This window comes from Gadus chalcogrammus, chromosome 3 (genome assembly GCF_026213295.1).
Source record: "Gadus chalcogrammus isolate NIFS_2021 chromosome 3, NIFS_Gcha_1.0, whole genome shotgun sequence".
NCBI lineage: Eukaryota > Metazoa > Chordata > Actinopteri > Gadiformes > Gadidae > Gadus > Gadus chalcogrammus.
In genome coordinates this window covers 23404978-23419418 of record NC_079414.1, presented here as the reverse complement: position 1 = coordinate 23419418, position 14441 = coordinate 23404978, and the positions used below count along the sequence as shown (strand labels likewise).

The window sequence follows — 14441 nt, the reverse complement described above, 5'->3', positions numbered from 1 at the left end:
ACATTACAAAGCTGCAGATTTGATTTGAACATTGTTTGGTTAAACAAGCCAGTGTATATACAGTAAATATTGCCGCTCTTGGCAAGAGAGTCGTACACAAAACTTGAATTGTGAAATGTTTGGAGTTGAACGCTGTATGTTCTTTTCAGCTTTACAATGTGTGTGTGTGTGTGTGAGGTCCTATTTTCTCATCACGTGTTAGTACACTATGGATCTGCATGCTGCTAATAGGGTCTGAATTAATACCACAAGAGCAAAATCTCTCTCTATTGAACCAGGGGTGGAAATGACTCCTTATGCAAAGGCGATAATCATCGCCTTTGCATAAGCAGTTTTTTTTTCTTTGCAGTCCCCTAGAAGTGCTTTATTAAAATTGGGCTTCTTGTGATTTTAATGTAGTTACGGTTAGACATACTTAACACCGCCACCTGAAACACATGTTTTCTGTGTCCTCGGAATTCCTCAATTAAACACGAACACACGTTTCCTCTGTCGGATCGGAGCGAGAGCGCGTGAAGTTGGAGCCGCGAGGCGTCTACTGACCCGCACGCTATTCTGCAGCTCAACGCCAGTCACCCGCCTCAGTCCGCCGCGCTCTCAGCTAATCACACCCAACACGTTCTTTAATCGCTCGTGAGTTCGCCCCAAGAACCCCCCGAAAAACATGGGAGTCCGACCCGCAACAAAAAATGCCTGCTCCCCTTTCCAGTCAGTCGCGTCTCCAGTTGCTTGTGAACACGGGCATTGTGGGAAGAAACGGCAGCGTGAAATTAATCCCGTCGGCGGGTTTCCACTTTATTAGCGGAGACAGTTCCGAGCCGCGGACTAGCGATGAACCGTAGCCAGCGAGGACCGTGAAACCTCAGGTGTTGAAAAGCTCCGACAGGGCGGGTAATGGCTTTACAGCGCGGTTAACGCGCTGTAAAGCGCAGGGTCTTGTTGCCCCCGGAGACCACCGCCCCCACAGACAAAAAAGTAAAAAAGAAAAAAAACGGAACTACTGTAGTGGAAATTGCTAAGCGATAGCGCTGCGGTAATGGATAAGGAGAGACAGTTTTCTTATAAAATAGGCCGCTATTGGTCTGGTTTACCCTTCAACTGGGGCGTAATGAGCAGGCCTATAGGACCTGGACTCAAACTCGCATCCACCTGTCAGAAGACGGTGGTGTGGCTCGTATCTATAACAATCACTCTCACGTAAACTCTGCCATGACAGCTGTTTTTCCAAGCTTTTCAAACCCTTTTCGCTACTTTATTTTGGCAGAAGTATCGTCTAAAGTGAACGAGCTTTAACCTAGTAGTTCTAATGTTTCTGGAATTTCTTCCCGGATTTAAATTGTAACAATAAGTAAAGCTTTATATTGGCTTACATACTGCATGTGCTGTATGGAAAATTGAGATGAGTTGATGAATCAATAATGACAAGGTACGACGAATCAATCCGTTTAAATTGTGTAACACTTTATTGAAATACAGAGTAACATAAAGGCTGGACCTTTCTCTCTCGGTTTACCGGCAGTGAAATCTCAGAAGGTTAGAAAGATAATACATGCTTGAAGCTGCCCAGAAAGAAAAGCCACCATTTCACATTTTCTTGGGGTCTTAAGTAGAACTTTTGCAGCCAGTTTGACAAAAATATTTATGTACACCCAAGGGAAATAAACTCCTCTGAAATCTCTATTTTTCCCTTGTTACACTCGGCCTACAAACTATCACTTTGCAATGAGAAAGACTGAAAAATAAAAATGACAACAATAAATTGTTAAAAATGTGTACATTTGGTCAAAATAATAACTCCATAGATATCCCCATGACAACCTATAAAGACCAGTACAGCTGAGTCTCTCTGCGACCTGATTTGTTGGCACGGTGAGCCAATTTCCAAATTGGTGTAAAATGGTTTGAAATAACAGCGAGAATTTAAAACATATAGAATATATGCCTCTGCCCCTCACCAAAGAAAATAAACACACATTATTCTTTCATTGTAAGGAAAACCAAGGTGAAAATGCACATAGGGGGCAAGTGATTGGCCAGATTAGAAACATATGCCGTTCCACTGTATGGGTTCTGAGAAATCCCTCTACCCTATAGCTGATAGCTCTATTGACACAAGAAATGAAATTGCTGCCTTCAAAACGAATGACTCGTGGGTAATTGACACAACCCAGAAACAGTGAGATAAATATTTGTTTTAAAATTTAAACAGTATGTTGGAGACAAAAAATGATTTCATATATGCATGTTATCTGTGTGTCTGTGTGTATGTGTACTTGTGGCTGTGTATGCATACCCGTGTACTTTTTAGAAAAAGCATGAAGGCTGTCGTTAATATTATAATACTGTGGTAATACTGATGAAACAATCTCAAACACAACGTCTTCATTGAGTACTGCATGTGTAGCTTGCATAAAATGCAAATATTTCGAAGATTAAAAACAATACAAAAAATAATTACATTAAGAAGAAGCATCTTTTTGTAAAGTGGCTCAAATGTCTAAATATATAAAGGATAAACAAATAAAATATTTAACAGATTAGCATTCCCTTTCAATATAACTTTAATCATTTCAGGCATTGATGAAGAATTTAAATCTCTTTTATATTCCATATTTAATAAAACATATACACTCATGTTAAGATGAACAAATTGGTGTAATATTGTATAAAAAACAAATGACAAAAAAGGTTTGTGATGCATATTACCTATTTCATAGACATATTTGGTCTTTGTTCACTAAGATGTAAAATATGTTTAGTCCATAAAAAAAAAAGCTGCATTGATATGTGATACCCCTGCATTGATAAGAACGATGCTTTTGCAAAAAGAAATGTCAGCACAGCCATAGTATGGTTAACCTCCCCTCTGAGTTCACAGCACGAGTTGACCTCTTTAAGGGAATGCGCCAGTGGAAGTTCTTGGTAAAGGCCTTCGTTTTAAGCATACTCAGCTTATTTACTATATTGTAACTTACATGAGAGGTGGCTATAACAGTACAATTAAAACCCCTGCGTCTTGCATAAAACATACAGTGAAATACTTTAGTCGTGATGGCTCTGGCCCCCGCATATATAACAGAAAGCACCGTCTCGTCAGTGCCTGGTCCTGAAAAGTGTCTGTGAACTTCCCTTCACTGTTTGAACTCAGCACTCCCAAAACAACAACAACAACAACAAAGAGGAAGACATTTTGTTAGCTGAACCCTGTCCTGATTGGTCGCCCACCTACGGAGCAGCCCACTGGCATGTCTATATGTCCCTAGAACCCCATTTGGCGTGACCCACACCCTGGGATTGAAACCCATGCAAGTGATACACAGATGAGAGTTCATATGCTATAGCTTGACTGCATTGTACAGTAGGAAACATCTCGCACACAGTCACACATTCAGTTTGCTGCTGTACATTCTCTGTGCACACACGCACCCAAACACTCAAACAAGAAGGCATGCACTCACACAAACATGCATCCACTCACGCACACACACACACGCACACACATTTATGCACATATACATGAACGGACACATGCACGCACGCGCACACACATTCATGCACTGATGCACATACACCCTCAGTATGTGAAATCACACGCAATTCTCCTATATGTAAAAAGGTATAAATGCACTTGGTGCTATAATGGAAGATGTGTCTTTAAGGGAGAAGCTTGATCCAGCGGCAGAAACAGCAGTGCTGGGAAGGACTATTCTGGAGGAGAAGTGCTGGCACTGTGACTGGTCCCAAGCCGGGTGGACGGGTGGTACGCGTGCGTGACATACAACATACATCCGTAGCAGTGGAAGGAGAGGTCCCGGTGTCGGCCCCTGTCGGCTCCCCGCGTTGCCAGGTCCTCAGCGTGCAATCCCCCCTTGACTTGATTTGTTTAGGCTTTGTGATTGCGTCTCCTGGATTTCTTCACCCTGCAGAGGGAGGGGGAAAAAGGAGCACCGATTAGAAAGGTTCAACACGTTTTTGGAGAGGAATGGGTAATTTCCCTTTGTGTGTCCGTGGTCTTATGATTTTATGCAAAGACAGGGACTAAAGTAGATAATTTGAAACAGGAGCAGGTAACATTATCTGAGTGAGTTCTTCTAGTAAGCATACGGAAAAATCGGTATGTCGGCTTTATGAGCCATTTAACACATTATAAATCCTGACGCAGTTCATTCGACAGCTCAGCCCAACCTCAAACTCACAATGTGTGTATGCTAGTAAGGGTACTGCATGAACTGTAATATCATTTCTACTCCATGCAGTTTGCACGATAAAGAGACCGGGTTAACTCCCAGTTAAACGTTCCCCACAGTGTGTTCTGTGTGTTTTGCGTTACAGGGATGCAGTTAGGTAACTGTATCGCAGCTTAATCAAGTCAGGCCGCGTTCATGGATCTGCTGCTATGCCACACCTGGTCAGGTGGTGACCACATGACGCAATGGAAAATTATTCTCCCCTTTTTTTTTCTTACCTTTTTGGAATTTATTTTTTAGGGGTTTTAGGATTTTATAGTTTTTGTCAGGGGCTGACAACGAAGCCGGTGCTAATGTTCTCCAGACGTGCTCGGAGCATGTTTATGAGCGGTCCACACGCATCCTAACTGCCTGGCTTGTTCATATAAAGGACAGTAGCAGTGGGAGATATTTATATCTATATTGTATTTTATTTTTTATAGTCTAAAATGTTTTCTAACTCAAAACTTTAACAGTAAATTCTAATGTGTCGGCAAGTAGTGAGGAGGAGGACCTCAGAAATTAGCCAAGACAGACAAAATCAATCTAATTTTATGGGCCAGATTTCTATACAAATTGTCGACGTCTGCTGCAGGAGAAAGGAGTGATTGATTCAGGTGGGCTTTTTTCTCGTTGCGATGAAAGACCCTTCACAGATAATAACTCTGCCCTAAATAATTGCCGAAGACCATTTTGATGGCATTTTTATGTCCTTGGAAGCAACACTTGGGGTGCAGCGCTGTTATATTTCACTTTCTGGGTTCTCGTGATGTGTCTGCTCCGTCTCACGCTCGACTTTCATAGACAGTGGGAATGTGTGTGGGTGTGTGTGTGTGTGCGTTTGCTTGCATGCGCTTGTGTGTGTGCCTGTGTGTGTTTGAAGGGGGGGATGTTGGTGTGTGTGCGTGTGTGTGTGTGTGTGTATATGTATGTGTGTGTATGTGTGTGTGTGCATGCATGTGTGTGCTTGTGTGTGTGTGTGTGTGTGTACGAAGGGATGTGTGTGTGCGCGCATGTGTGTGTGGGCGTTTTGCAAGGGGTAATGTGTGCGTGTGTGTGTGTGTGTGTGTGTGTGTGTGTGTGTGTGTGTGTGTGTGTGTGTGTGTGTGTATGTGTATGTGTGTGTGGCTGGGCTTTTGTGCATGCGTGTGTGTGTGTGTGTGTGTGTGTGTGTGTGTGTGTGTGTGTGTGTGTGTGTGTGTGTGTGTGTGTGTGTGTGTGTGTGTGTGTGTGTGTGTGTGTGTGTGCATGTGTGTGTGTGTGTGTGTGTGTGGCTGTGCATGTGTGTGTGTGTGTGTGTGTGTGTGTGTGTGTGTGTGTGTGTGTGTGTTTAGGGTCGGGTGATCCTCTTACTTGTTAATGGCATTCTTTAGGTACTGCTGAAGCCACTTGGTCTCTGGATTGATGCACACTTCCCGGTTGTTCTTCAGCTTGGCACTGTGAAAACAACTCCTATTAAAATCTCTCTCACCAATATTTCATATTCACCTGAGCCCAGATCTTTCATTCAAGTTTTTTTGTCATTGATTGCATTCACAGCATTTCATTTGCTGAGCCAGCCATTCACTCTCTCTCCTATCGAGGGATCAGGGCTAGGGTTACTTACACAGATTACCCATAATAAGCCTTCCCATGATATGACTAAGAGGAGAGAGGAGAGGAGTGCTATAGGGGAAAGAGAGAGCCCTATAAGATATTATAGCTAGATGTACGAGCTGCATAAGCCAGGAGACGGTTATAGGGTTAGGTTACTATTGATGCATATTTTTATGGTAATAAGCCGGTACAATTAATTTCCTTTCAGACATAGCTCCCTTTCAAAGCACTTTCTAACACAAAGCTCCTTGATTATTACGAACCATAACCTCAATAAAAGCAATGGGAAAAAATATCTATTGCTTCAAAATCCAATATTTACAGAAAATTTTGATCATTAACATTAAATGAAACAACAGGAAATGTGCGTTTCTACCCCAAAAAATGTTTAACCGCATTCTTGGACCAGGTGTTTGACCTACAGCCTGGTCTCCCACGCCACTTCCTACGGTTTAAGTAGGCTGTGTTTATCACATTATCATTAGTGCTGGTACCATGTCCCTAGAATACCCACAACCGCTGTCTTTACAGACATCACTCAAAGTGGACAATGTGTCAAATAGTGCCTCGGCTTTCACGAGAGTTCACATCCACACATCCCACAAGTTGTAACCAAAGGATTATGGGATGGAGCGGGTTGCCACCCAGCTGCAGTGAAAAATGACCACCGCTGTTTCCACTCACTGGCAGCTGTATGAGAGACACCCACGTCTCTGAAAACACCGTCTAAATCAACTCCCCCCTCCCCATCAAAACAAGTCATTTAATTGTGTGTGTGAGAGGGGGAAATGGTTTTCGGGGGGTAATTTCCGAATTTCTCTCTTGAAATAACGAATGATTTGTTTTCTTTTTGTTGCCACATGCGCTTGTAAATTCTTCACAAAGACGCAGCCTTTGTTCGAAAGGGGTTGCACGGGAATGTATGACTCCATCTCTCGAGCCGACAGTACAATATTCAGCTTAAACTCAAGGTTGTACGTCAATCTAGTTATTTTCGTTTCCCTGATGAGCCAGGGGCAGCTGGTTGTCTGGCCGCGGTGGCTAACAGCTCTGTGATATTAATATTTTTTAATATTTGCTGTTCCTCGCGCTGTGCGATGATGGATGCTGGAGCTAATGACGAGCAGAGGATTACTCCCGTTATCTGAGACATCTTGGCGGGTTTGAACTTTGATTTATTTATTTTTTCGCCGGAGCATTAGGCCGGCACCGCGGGGAAATGTAAAGCGCCTCCCCCCCCGCCCCCCCCCCCCCCCCCCCAAGACAGATGGACCTCACACCTTCACGCCAAAAGGTGGGTGGGGGCGCGAGGGCTCACGGCTCAGAGGAGAAGGTAGCACCTCCCCTCTGTCGCATGGCCCTGCAAATTAAACACACCCTACCACCCTACCAGATCCTCCACCCCCAGGGCCGGCCTCCACCCCTTTTGCTGCCCCGACCCACCACCGTCTGATTCAGTGTGGGGGCCCCTGGGGGCCACCTCTGTGTGGCCTCTGGCCGCGACAAAAACACTACGACAACCATCAGTCGCCCGCTTGACCTCTGCGTGAGCCAACTGTAGCGCGCCGTGTGGAGGTCCTACGTAAGCACGGGCGACACGCACGCACACACGCACGCACGCACGCACGCACGCACACGCACGCACGCACGCACGCACGCAGGCAGGCGCACACACACACACACACACACACACACACACACACACACACACACACACACACACACACACACACACATACAAAAATAAACATAAAAACACCCGACCACGCACAAGTTACACAAATACAAACACACACACACACAAGTGAAGAAATGCCATCTGCCCGGCCGTCGGAGCAGAGTCAAACCCGCTCCGTAGCGGGACCTGCGTTGGTGTTCCCTGCGTCCGCCCCCCCCTCTCCCCCCCCACCCCCTTGTGTCCTAACGGAGCTAACCCCTGCTGATGTGATGTGTCTCCCCCGGCCACCCGGCTGTCTGTCAGTCCGTCTGTCTGAGTGACCGGGGCTGGGGGGGGCCTAGCGCTCCACCCTGGTTGACCCGGCTGGAGATGGGCTAGGGGTGGAGGGGGTGGAGTGGGTGGAGGGGGTGATGGGGTGTTGAGAGGTGGGGGGGGGTGGGGGTGGGGGTGGGGGTGCTTTGGAGTTCCACAAGCAGCAGGTAGAAATTACTTCACAGCAAGTCTATACCAACAGAGGAGTGGGGGTGTCAGCAGGGGGGGACAGGGGGGTTGTGTGTGTGTGTGTGTGTGTGTGTGTGTGTGTGTGTGTGTGTGTGTGTGTGTGTGTGTGTTTGTGTGTGTGTGTGTGTGTGTGTGTGTGTGTGTGTGTGTGTGTGTGTGTGTGTGTGTGTGTGTGTGTGTGTGTGTGTGTGTGTGTGTGTGTGTGTGTGTGTGTGTGTGTGTGTGTGTGTGTTTTATCTCTCTCTGATAGAGGTAGGAGAGCCACGCGGTTCACCCCTGCGGCTTCCCGTTCCTCTGCTCCACTTCCTCCTGGAATTTGTTTGGGGGGGGGAGGGGAAAAGGAGGGGGTGGAGGGGGGGGAGGGGCAAAGGGTTGACGGGGGTTGCTTTGGGGTCTATCCAGAGTCCTCTCTGACCTTTTGCCATTGGGTTACCCCATCTATGTAAGGGCCTGCCCCCCACCTCCTCCTCCTCCTCCTCCTCCTCCTCCACCTCCTCCTCCTCTTCCTCCACCCCCCTTTGACCTCCTCCTCAGCTTCTTCCTCCTCTTCCTCTTCCACCACCTCCTCCTCCTCCTCCTCCTCCTCCTCCTCCTCCTCCTACTGCTATGTCGCGCCCTTATTCTACGAGTGAGGGAGGCTTCGGCCTCCCCGGTTCCCCGCAGGCCACAGATAACCGGGGCCACTTAATGCTTAATGTGTTCCAGACCGTCTGCATTAAACGTCACGTGTCCCGGGCGGTTTCCTCGGAGGACGGGCGGAGATAAAGAAAAGGGGAACCCAGAACAGGCGGGGTCAGCGGGAACACAAAGCTAATCACTTTGACCTCCAACCAACATTTCCTTTGCGAAACACAAAAACTGTCCCTCCTGAGTGCAGGACCTGGGCTGCCTTCCTGCATCGGTCCGTGTGGATCCATCCGTCTATTGTTAGCAGAGGGGCTACGGATTCAGGAAGCACAGGACGCAGCCTCTGTCTAAAAGGGAGAGTGTGGCTCACACTCCTGTTTCAACAACTCCATGTCTTGAGGAGCTATGGGTTGGCTTTTAAAGTATCGCTGCAGCTCTGGTGCTCGGCTGATATAACCGTTTAAATAGTGGATTCCCTTCATGGACTTTACCAAAACATGGATCATCTGGACGGTGAACTGCTGGAACGGTGAAGCCGAACGTGTCGGTTTGAAACTATTAGAGTTAGGGAAAAATAATCGTAATTTGGTGAAGGGTGTAAAGCGATGAGGGAGCCAAGCTGACGCAAGTGAAAGCAGCGTGAAAAGCTGTGGACCGCAATGTGACCTGCCAATTAACACACGCGCACACACGAGCGCACACAAACACGCACGTGCCCGCACTCACACAGACACACACACACACTCTCTTTGCTTGTTAACCTCTCCATTGAAATAAGGGCTGACCACAGCAGTGACCAACAGAATGTGGACGTGGTCTCTCTAACTACAGAGTGTTCCTCCAGTGACTTCAGTGCAATTGGAGCACTTTCCGCCAAGGCATAGAGGAGGTCATCAGAAGGCCAGCGTCGTAGCACTCCCTCTGCAGCCGTTTAAACGGCAGAGTCTGGCTTCCTGTGTTGGTCAGTACCAGGGGTTTTGAACTCCATCAGGCGGGGAAGGCAGCGGTTGGCTACTCACATGACTTGGAAGGGGCAGTTGGGCGTGTGGAGGAACTTGAGCTCCTTGATGGAGCGCTGGGGCACCGTGTTGAGGGTGGAGCGACACCAGCACCTCTCCACCAGGCTGATGGGCTTGGCTGCAGGACACAAAGCGTGGAGAAGGTGGAGGTGTTAGATCAACGGAGTTTAGGGTGGATGCACAGCGTTTATGGGCTGCGGGGTCGCAGCTGGGTTCTTTCTTTTTGCGAACGCAGGCATTTTAACTGTGATACCTGTCGACCACGCACACACGTGCATGCACACACTGAGTACCAAATCATCCGCGTCAGACGACGGTGCTAAGTGTTGTTGAGGGGCCCCAAGCAGCAGTAGACCGGCCTTAAAGCCACTACAGAATAGAGGATATCGAGCGATTCTTACACCAGAAACGCAGAATTTGCTGAGGTTGTTGGCAATAAACTGTTAACATCAACGTTAAAATATACTACCCTGGGTATTTATTTTTAATAAAATATCGAACCGTGAGATATGTAACTACCACAGCAGTGTGTACATAAAATGAATGTGTATGTGTGTGTGTGTGTATGTGTATCGCAGAAAAGATGAGGCATTTAGGAACCAAGATTTGTTAACGTATAAGTTGGGCGAAACAAACGAAAACAATTAATTAAATCAGGTGTAATTGTAATCAATTGATTAACAATTCCAAGTGGCTATAGAAAACCTGATAATAACCCAGACTCAATATGATAATTCATTCATTAGCCATCCTTACAGGAAATGAATATGACCCCTACTCCAACCGCTTGCTCCCAGCGACACACACATCATGTACTGTTTATTCTTCCACAACGCAACCAGAATGTATGAGTTTACCTGATTGTGATCCGAACAACTCACTCATTAAAAAGAGCTTACGCTCTACACACACACACACACACACACACACACACACACACACACACACACACATACACACACACACACACACACACACACACACACACACACACACACACACACACACACACACACACACACACACACACACACACACACACACACACACACCAAAAGATACACACACACACACACACTCTGAGACCTCCAATTATAGAAGCAATTTTCGCTCTCCCTCTTCACAGCGCTAAGCCCAGCCACTCAGCTGGATGAGGGTCCTCAACGCTCAGGAATACTGGACCCCTCCAGTACCCTGCTCCCTCTGCTTCTGTTCCAGAGACCACTCTGCAGATTAGCAGACACAACCTCAAGTACATTCTTAGTGTGATTACAAATCTCCCCTGGTTGCCTTCACAGAGCTCGCCGCCGCGTTACTGGCAGTCGCAGCCGCCCCGAACCAGACGCCGCGCAGGAAGAGACGTGTTGAATGTGTTCTGAAGCTGCAGCCATTGTCCTGATCGATTGTAGTTTATGCACTCTGTGGAGGTGCCAAGTTGTTGCAGAGCAACAACGGTGTCGGTAACTGTAGGGCGCTGGGAAATGTGTGCGTGTGTGTGTGTGTGTGTGTGTGTGTGTGTGTGTGTGTGTGTGTGTGTGTGTGTGTGTGTGTGTGTGTGTGTGTGTGTCGTGGGGAGTCCAGTTGTGTTATGATCTCTAAGTGGAAGCAGTCTCCGTGCTGTAGTCTGGGTTCTGCATCGTGGTGACGGTCCCTGATTAATACATCATTCATACTAATACCAACTGTTTATTTAGTGCGTGAAGGCTTTTTGTCTCGGCCTTCATCCACTTGAAAACTTGAAACTTTTAGGCTCCTATATTTAGTACATTTCAATCATATAATTTTACAGCTGTACTTTTTTAGTCTCTGTCTTTTTACTATACCAACATCACAGCAAAAAATACATTTACGTGATAAAACAACCCAGTCATCAAAGTCATTCTGGTTCTGATGCACAGATCTCAAAGTTTTTAAGTTTTTAAATCCAGCTCTGTTCTTTACCTGACATGAGAGGATATATATGAACACATCTGCTAATAGGGAATACTTAGCACGTCCCTGCCGAGACACACCTCTCCTTTCTCTTTCAAATGCAACACCAAATGTCCTGGCCACAAATGGCTAAATCCCGACCAATATCAGCCTAATGGTTCACACTCTATCAGGTCGCTGTTGTCATGCAAAGCAGCTGTCATTATGCAGCTTACACAGGCAGAAGGGCCGGAGAAGAGAGCATCCAGTCATCACCCTCTGCATTGTTTATCCCTAATTAGAAACTAATTAAAAGAAAGCAAAGAGCCAAGGCAAATACACACATGAAGGCCGGCGTGACTCTTTAATATGCGCCCAGGGGGGCTCTTCCCCGGGGTTGAAACAACACTCTCCGCAGGCCCCCGGCCCGGGCACCAGGGCTTCCTGCGTCTGCTTCCAGCAGAAGGACACCGGCCGTAATCCATGAGGTTTGGTATCAGGGATATATCTGGGTTTTAGGATTATTTATATTTTTTGTATATTTTCGATATTTCAAATTTTTTGCATTTATTTGTGAATTGTTGTATAAGACATTTAAAAAATTGCAAATTCAAAATAAATAAATGAAATAATGTACATATTATATATGGAAGTTCTAAATACGTTTTTCAACATTCAATTTTAGGCTGCATGAGAGATTTTAAATTAAAGCTATTTAAGCTTTTCCAAAAATACATTTTTAAATAGTGGGCTATATTATCATCATTTATGTTAATTGTCTAAACTTGGAAAAAATCGAAATAATAAATGCGTGTTAAAACGTATTAAAGGTGATCCAACATATTGTTTGTATAGCTTGTATTTAAGTATTCCCCCGGCTTTGCAATTATTTGAGTTCATAAAATAAACTTTAAGAAATCACTGCGCAATTAAAGAGAAAAAAAAATCCCATCCTATAAATGTTCCAGCACGAGAAACAATAAAATCCTGAGCAAAGAAATCATTTCCAGCTCCTTAAAAGGCTCTTAAGACACAAAGTTTCACTCGGATCGCAAACTTAAAAAATCTGCTCCAACAGCTCTCCTTCACTTGCTCAAAACATCCCCAAAACAGTTGTAGATTACAACTATAGCCATCAACACAACCGACACAAGAACACTCACAACCTCCACACTGAAGACAACCAAAAGCTACAACCATAGACTCCTTAGGTCTCCTCTCCGCAGCGCTGACACCCAGTCGCCACCTCCACAACCTCCACACAGCGTACACAATATTCCCCCCGGCCCGCTGGACTCACCGCTGGAGATCGGAGCATTGATGGCCACGGCCAGCAGAGCTGTCAGCGCAAGCAGTTTCATGTCCATGGCTGTCGGCCGGTCGGCTGATGGGCGCTCGCTGGAGGAGGTTTTAGAGCGGGCTGCAGTCAGGAGGTCCACGCTGCTACAATCCAGAACACAGTGTGACTGCCAGATCTCCTCAGAGCTCTGTTAAATCTGAAGCATGGCAGGGTGGGAGAGAGAGAGGGGAGGGAGGGAGAGAGAGAGAGAGGAGGGGGGGAGAAACCCATTTTTCTCAGGAGGGGAGGGAAGGGAGGGGGTGCAAGGGAGGTTGGAAGGGTGTGTGTGTGTGTGTGTGTGTGTGTGTGTGTGTGTGTGTGTGTGTGTGTGTGTGTGTGTGTGTGTGTGTGTGTGTGTGTGTGTGTGTGTGTGTGTGTGTGGATGTGGAGGGAAAGGGGAGAGGTGGGGGGGGGGGGGGGTGGGTTCCAGCACCCAGCCAGCAGAGACTTCCTCGTTTGTAAATGCCTTGGCTTTGAATCAAGAGGAGAATGTCTAGGAAGGGGAATTCTCCGTCCCTTTCTCAAAGTGAATCTGCCCCCCGCCCTCCCCCGCCCCCGCTCTGACTCCATCTCTCTATTTTTGATCTTTCTATAGTGGCCGTGTTGCTAATGTTCTTCTGATTATTTGCTATTCTTTTACATTGCCTCCACCTATTTCTATTCTTATTTGTTTTTTGCTCATGCGCGTATGCAATCAAACACGCACACATGCCTGCATATGCAAACACACATACACAAACACACACACACACACACGCACGACGCACGCATGCATGCACGCACACACACTCACTCTTTATTTTCTCTCTCTCATGCTCTCTCTCATGCACACACACATACACACACACAAACACCCACACACACACGCACTCAGAGGGTAAATGTTTTGTTAGCATTCTCTCACTTTCTCCACCTCTGTCTTTTTTAGCTCTCTTACATTTTAATCCTCCCCCCTCTCCTCTCTCCCCTCCCCCCCCTCCCAGTCTGTTGGAGTCCTTTGCTGTCTCCCCTGCCACCTGCTTCATGTCCTTATTCCGATATGCAAGACTTTCCTGTGACTGGGGTGGAACTAAGAAAGGCGTGCATTGATTTCACACATGAATAAACAGAAGGAGAGGACAAGGACTGTTTTTAAACAAAATATCTGGAATTGACTGGACTGTAAATGTTGTTCTTCCGAACCTTACCCGTAACATAGATTCCTGTCCAATGATTTTTCTTGCGTCATCAAACTTTCAGTTAGAACCAACCTAAGACATAGTTAAACATTCGATGTATCACTTTGCTCCATATAAGCTAAAGGCTGATTTGGTTAATTATCTTTTAGATGTGGGACATATTTCAGATGATATCATCAGACAGCTGTGTGTAAAAATACAGAACATCCAAGCTTAACTTTGAAGAGGGAATAAAAAGTGAAGAACACTAAACAGGCCTGAAATGGACAGAGAATGTGTGTGTGTGCATGCATGCGTAAATGCGTCTGTCTGCATGCATGCGTGTGTGTGTGTGTGTGTGTGTGCATGCATGTGTTTGTGCACGTC

General features: G+C 46.3%; 1 protein-coding gene across 1 annotated transcript; it reads right to left on the bottom strand.

The window, feature by feature from the left end:
• Positions 1-1435: 1435 nt before the first annotated feature.
• Positions 1436-13029, bottom strand: cxcl12b (chemokine (C-X-C motif) ligand 12b (stromal cell-derived factor 1)). Its single transcript, XM_056586806.1, has 4 exons — positions 12859-13029; positions 9648-9765; positions 5580-5663; positions 1436-3920 (listed from the first exon to the last, which is right to left on the bottom strand). Exons 1-4 carry the CDS (start codon positions 12923-12925, stop codon positions 3884-3886), a joined length of 306 nt encoding a protein of 101 aa, XP_056442781.1. The 5' UTR covers positions 12926-13029; the 3' UTR covers positions 1436-3883.
• Between the last annotated feature and the right edge of the window lie 1412 nt (positions 13030-14441).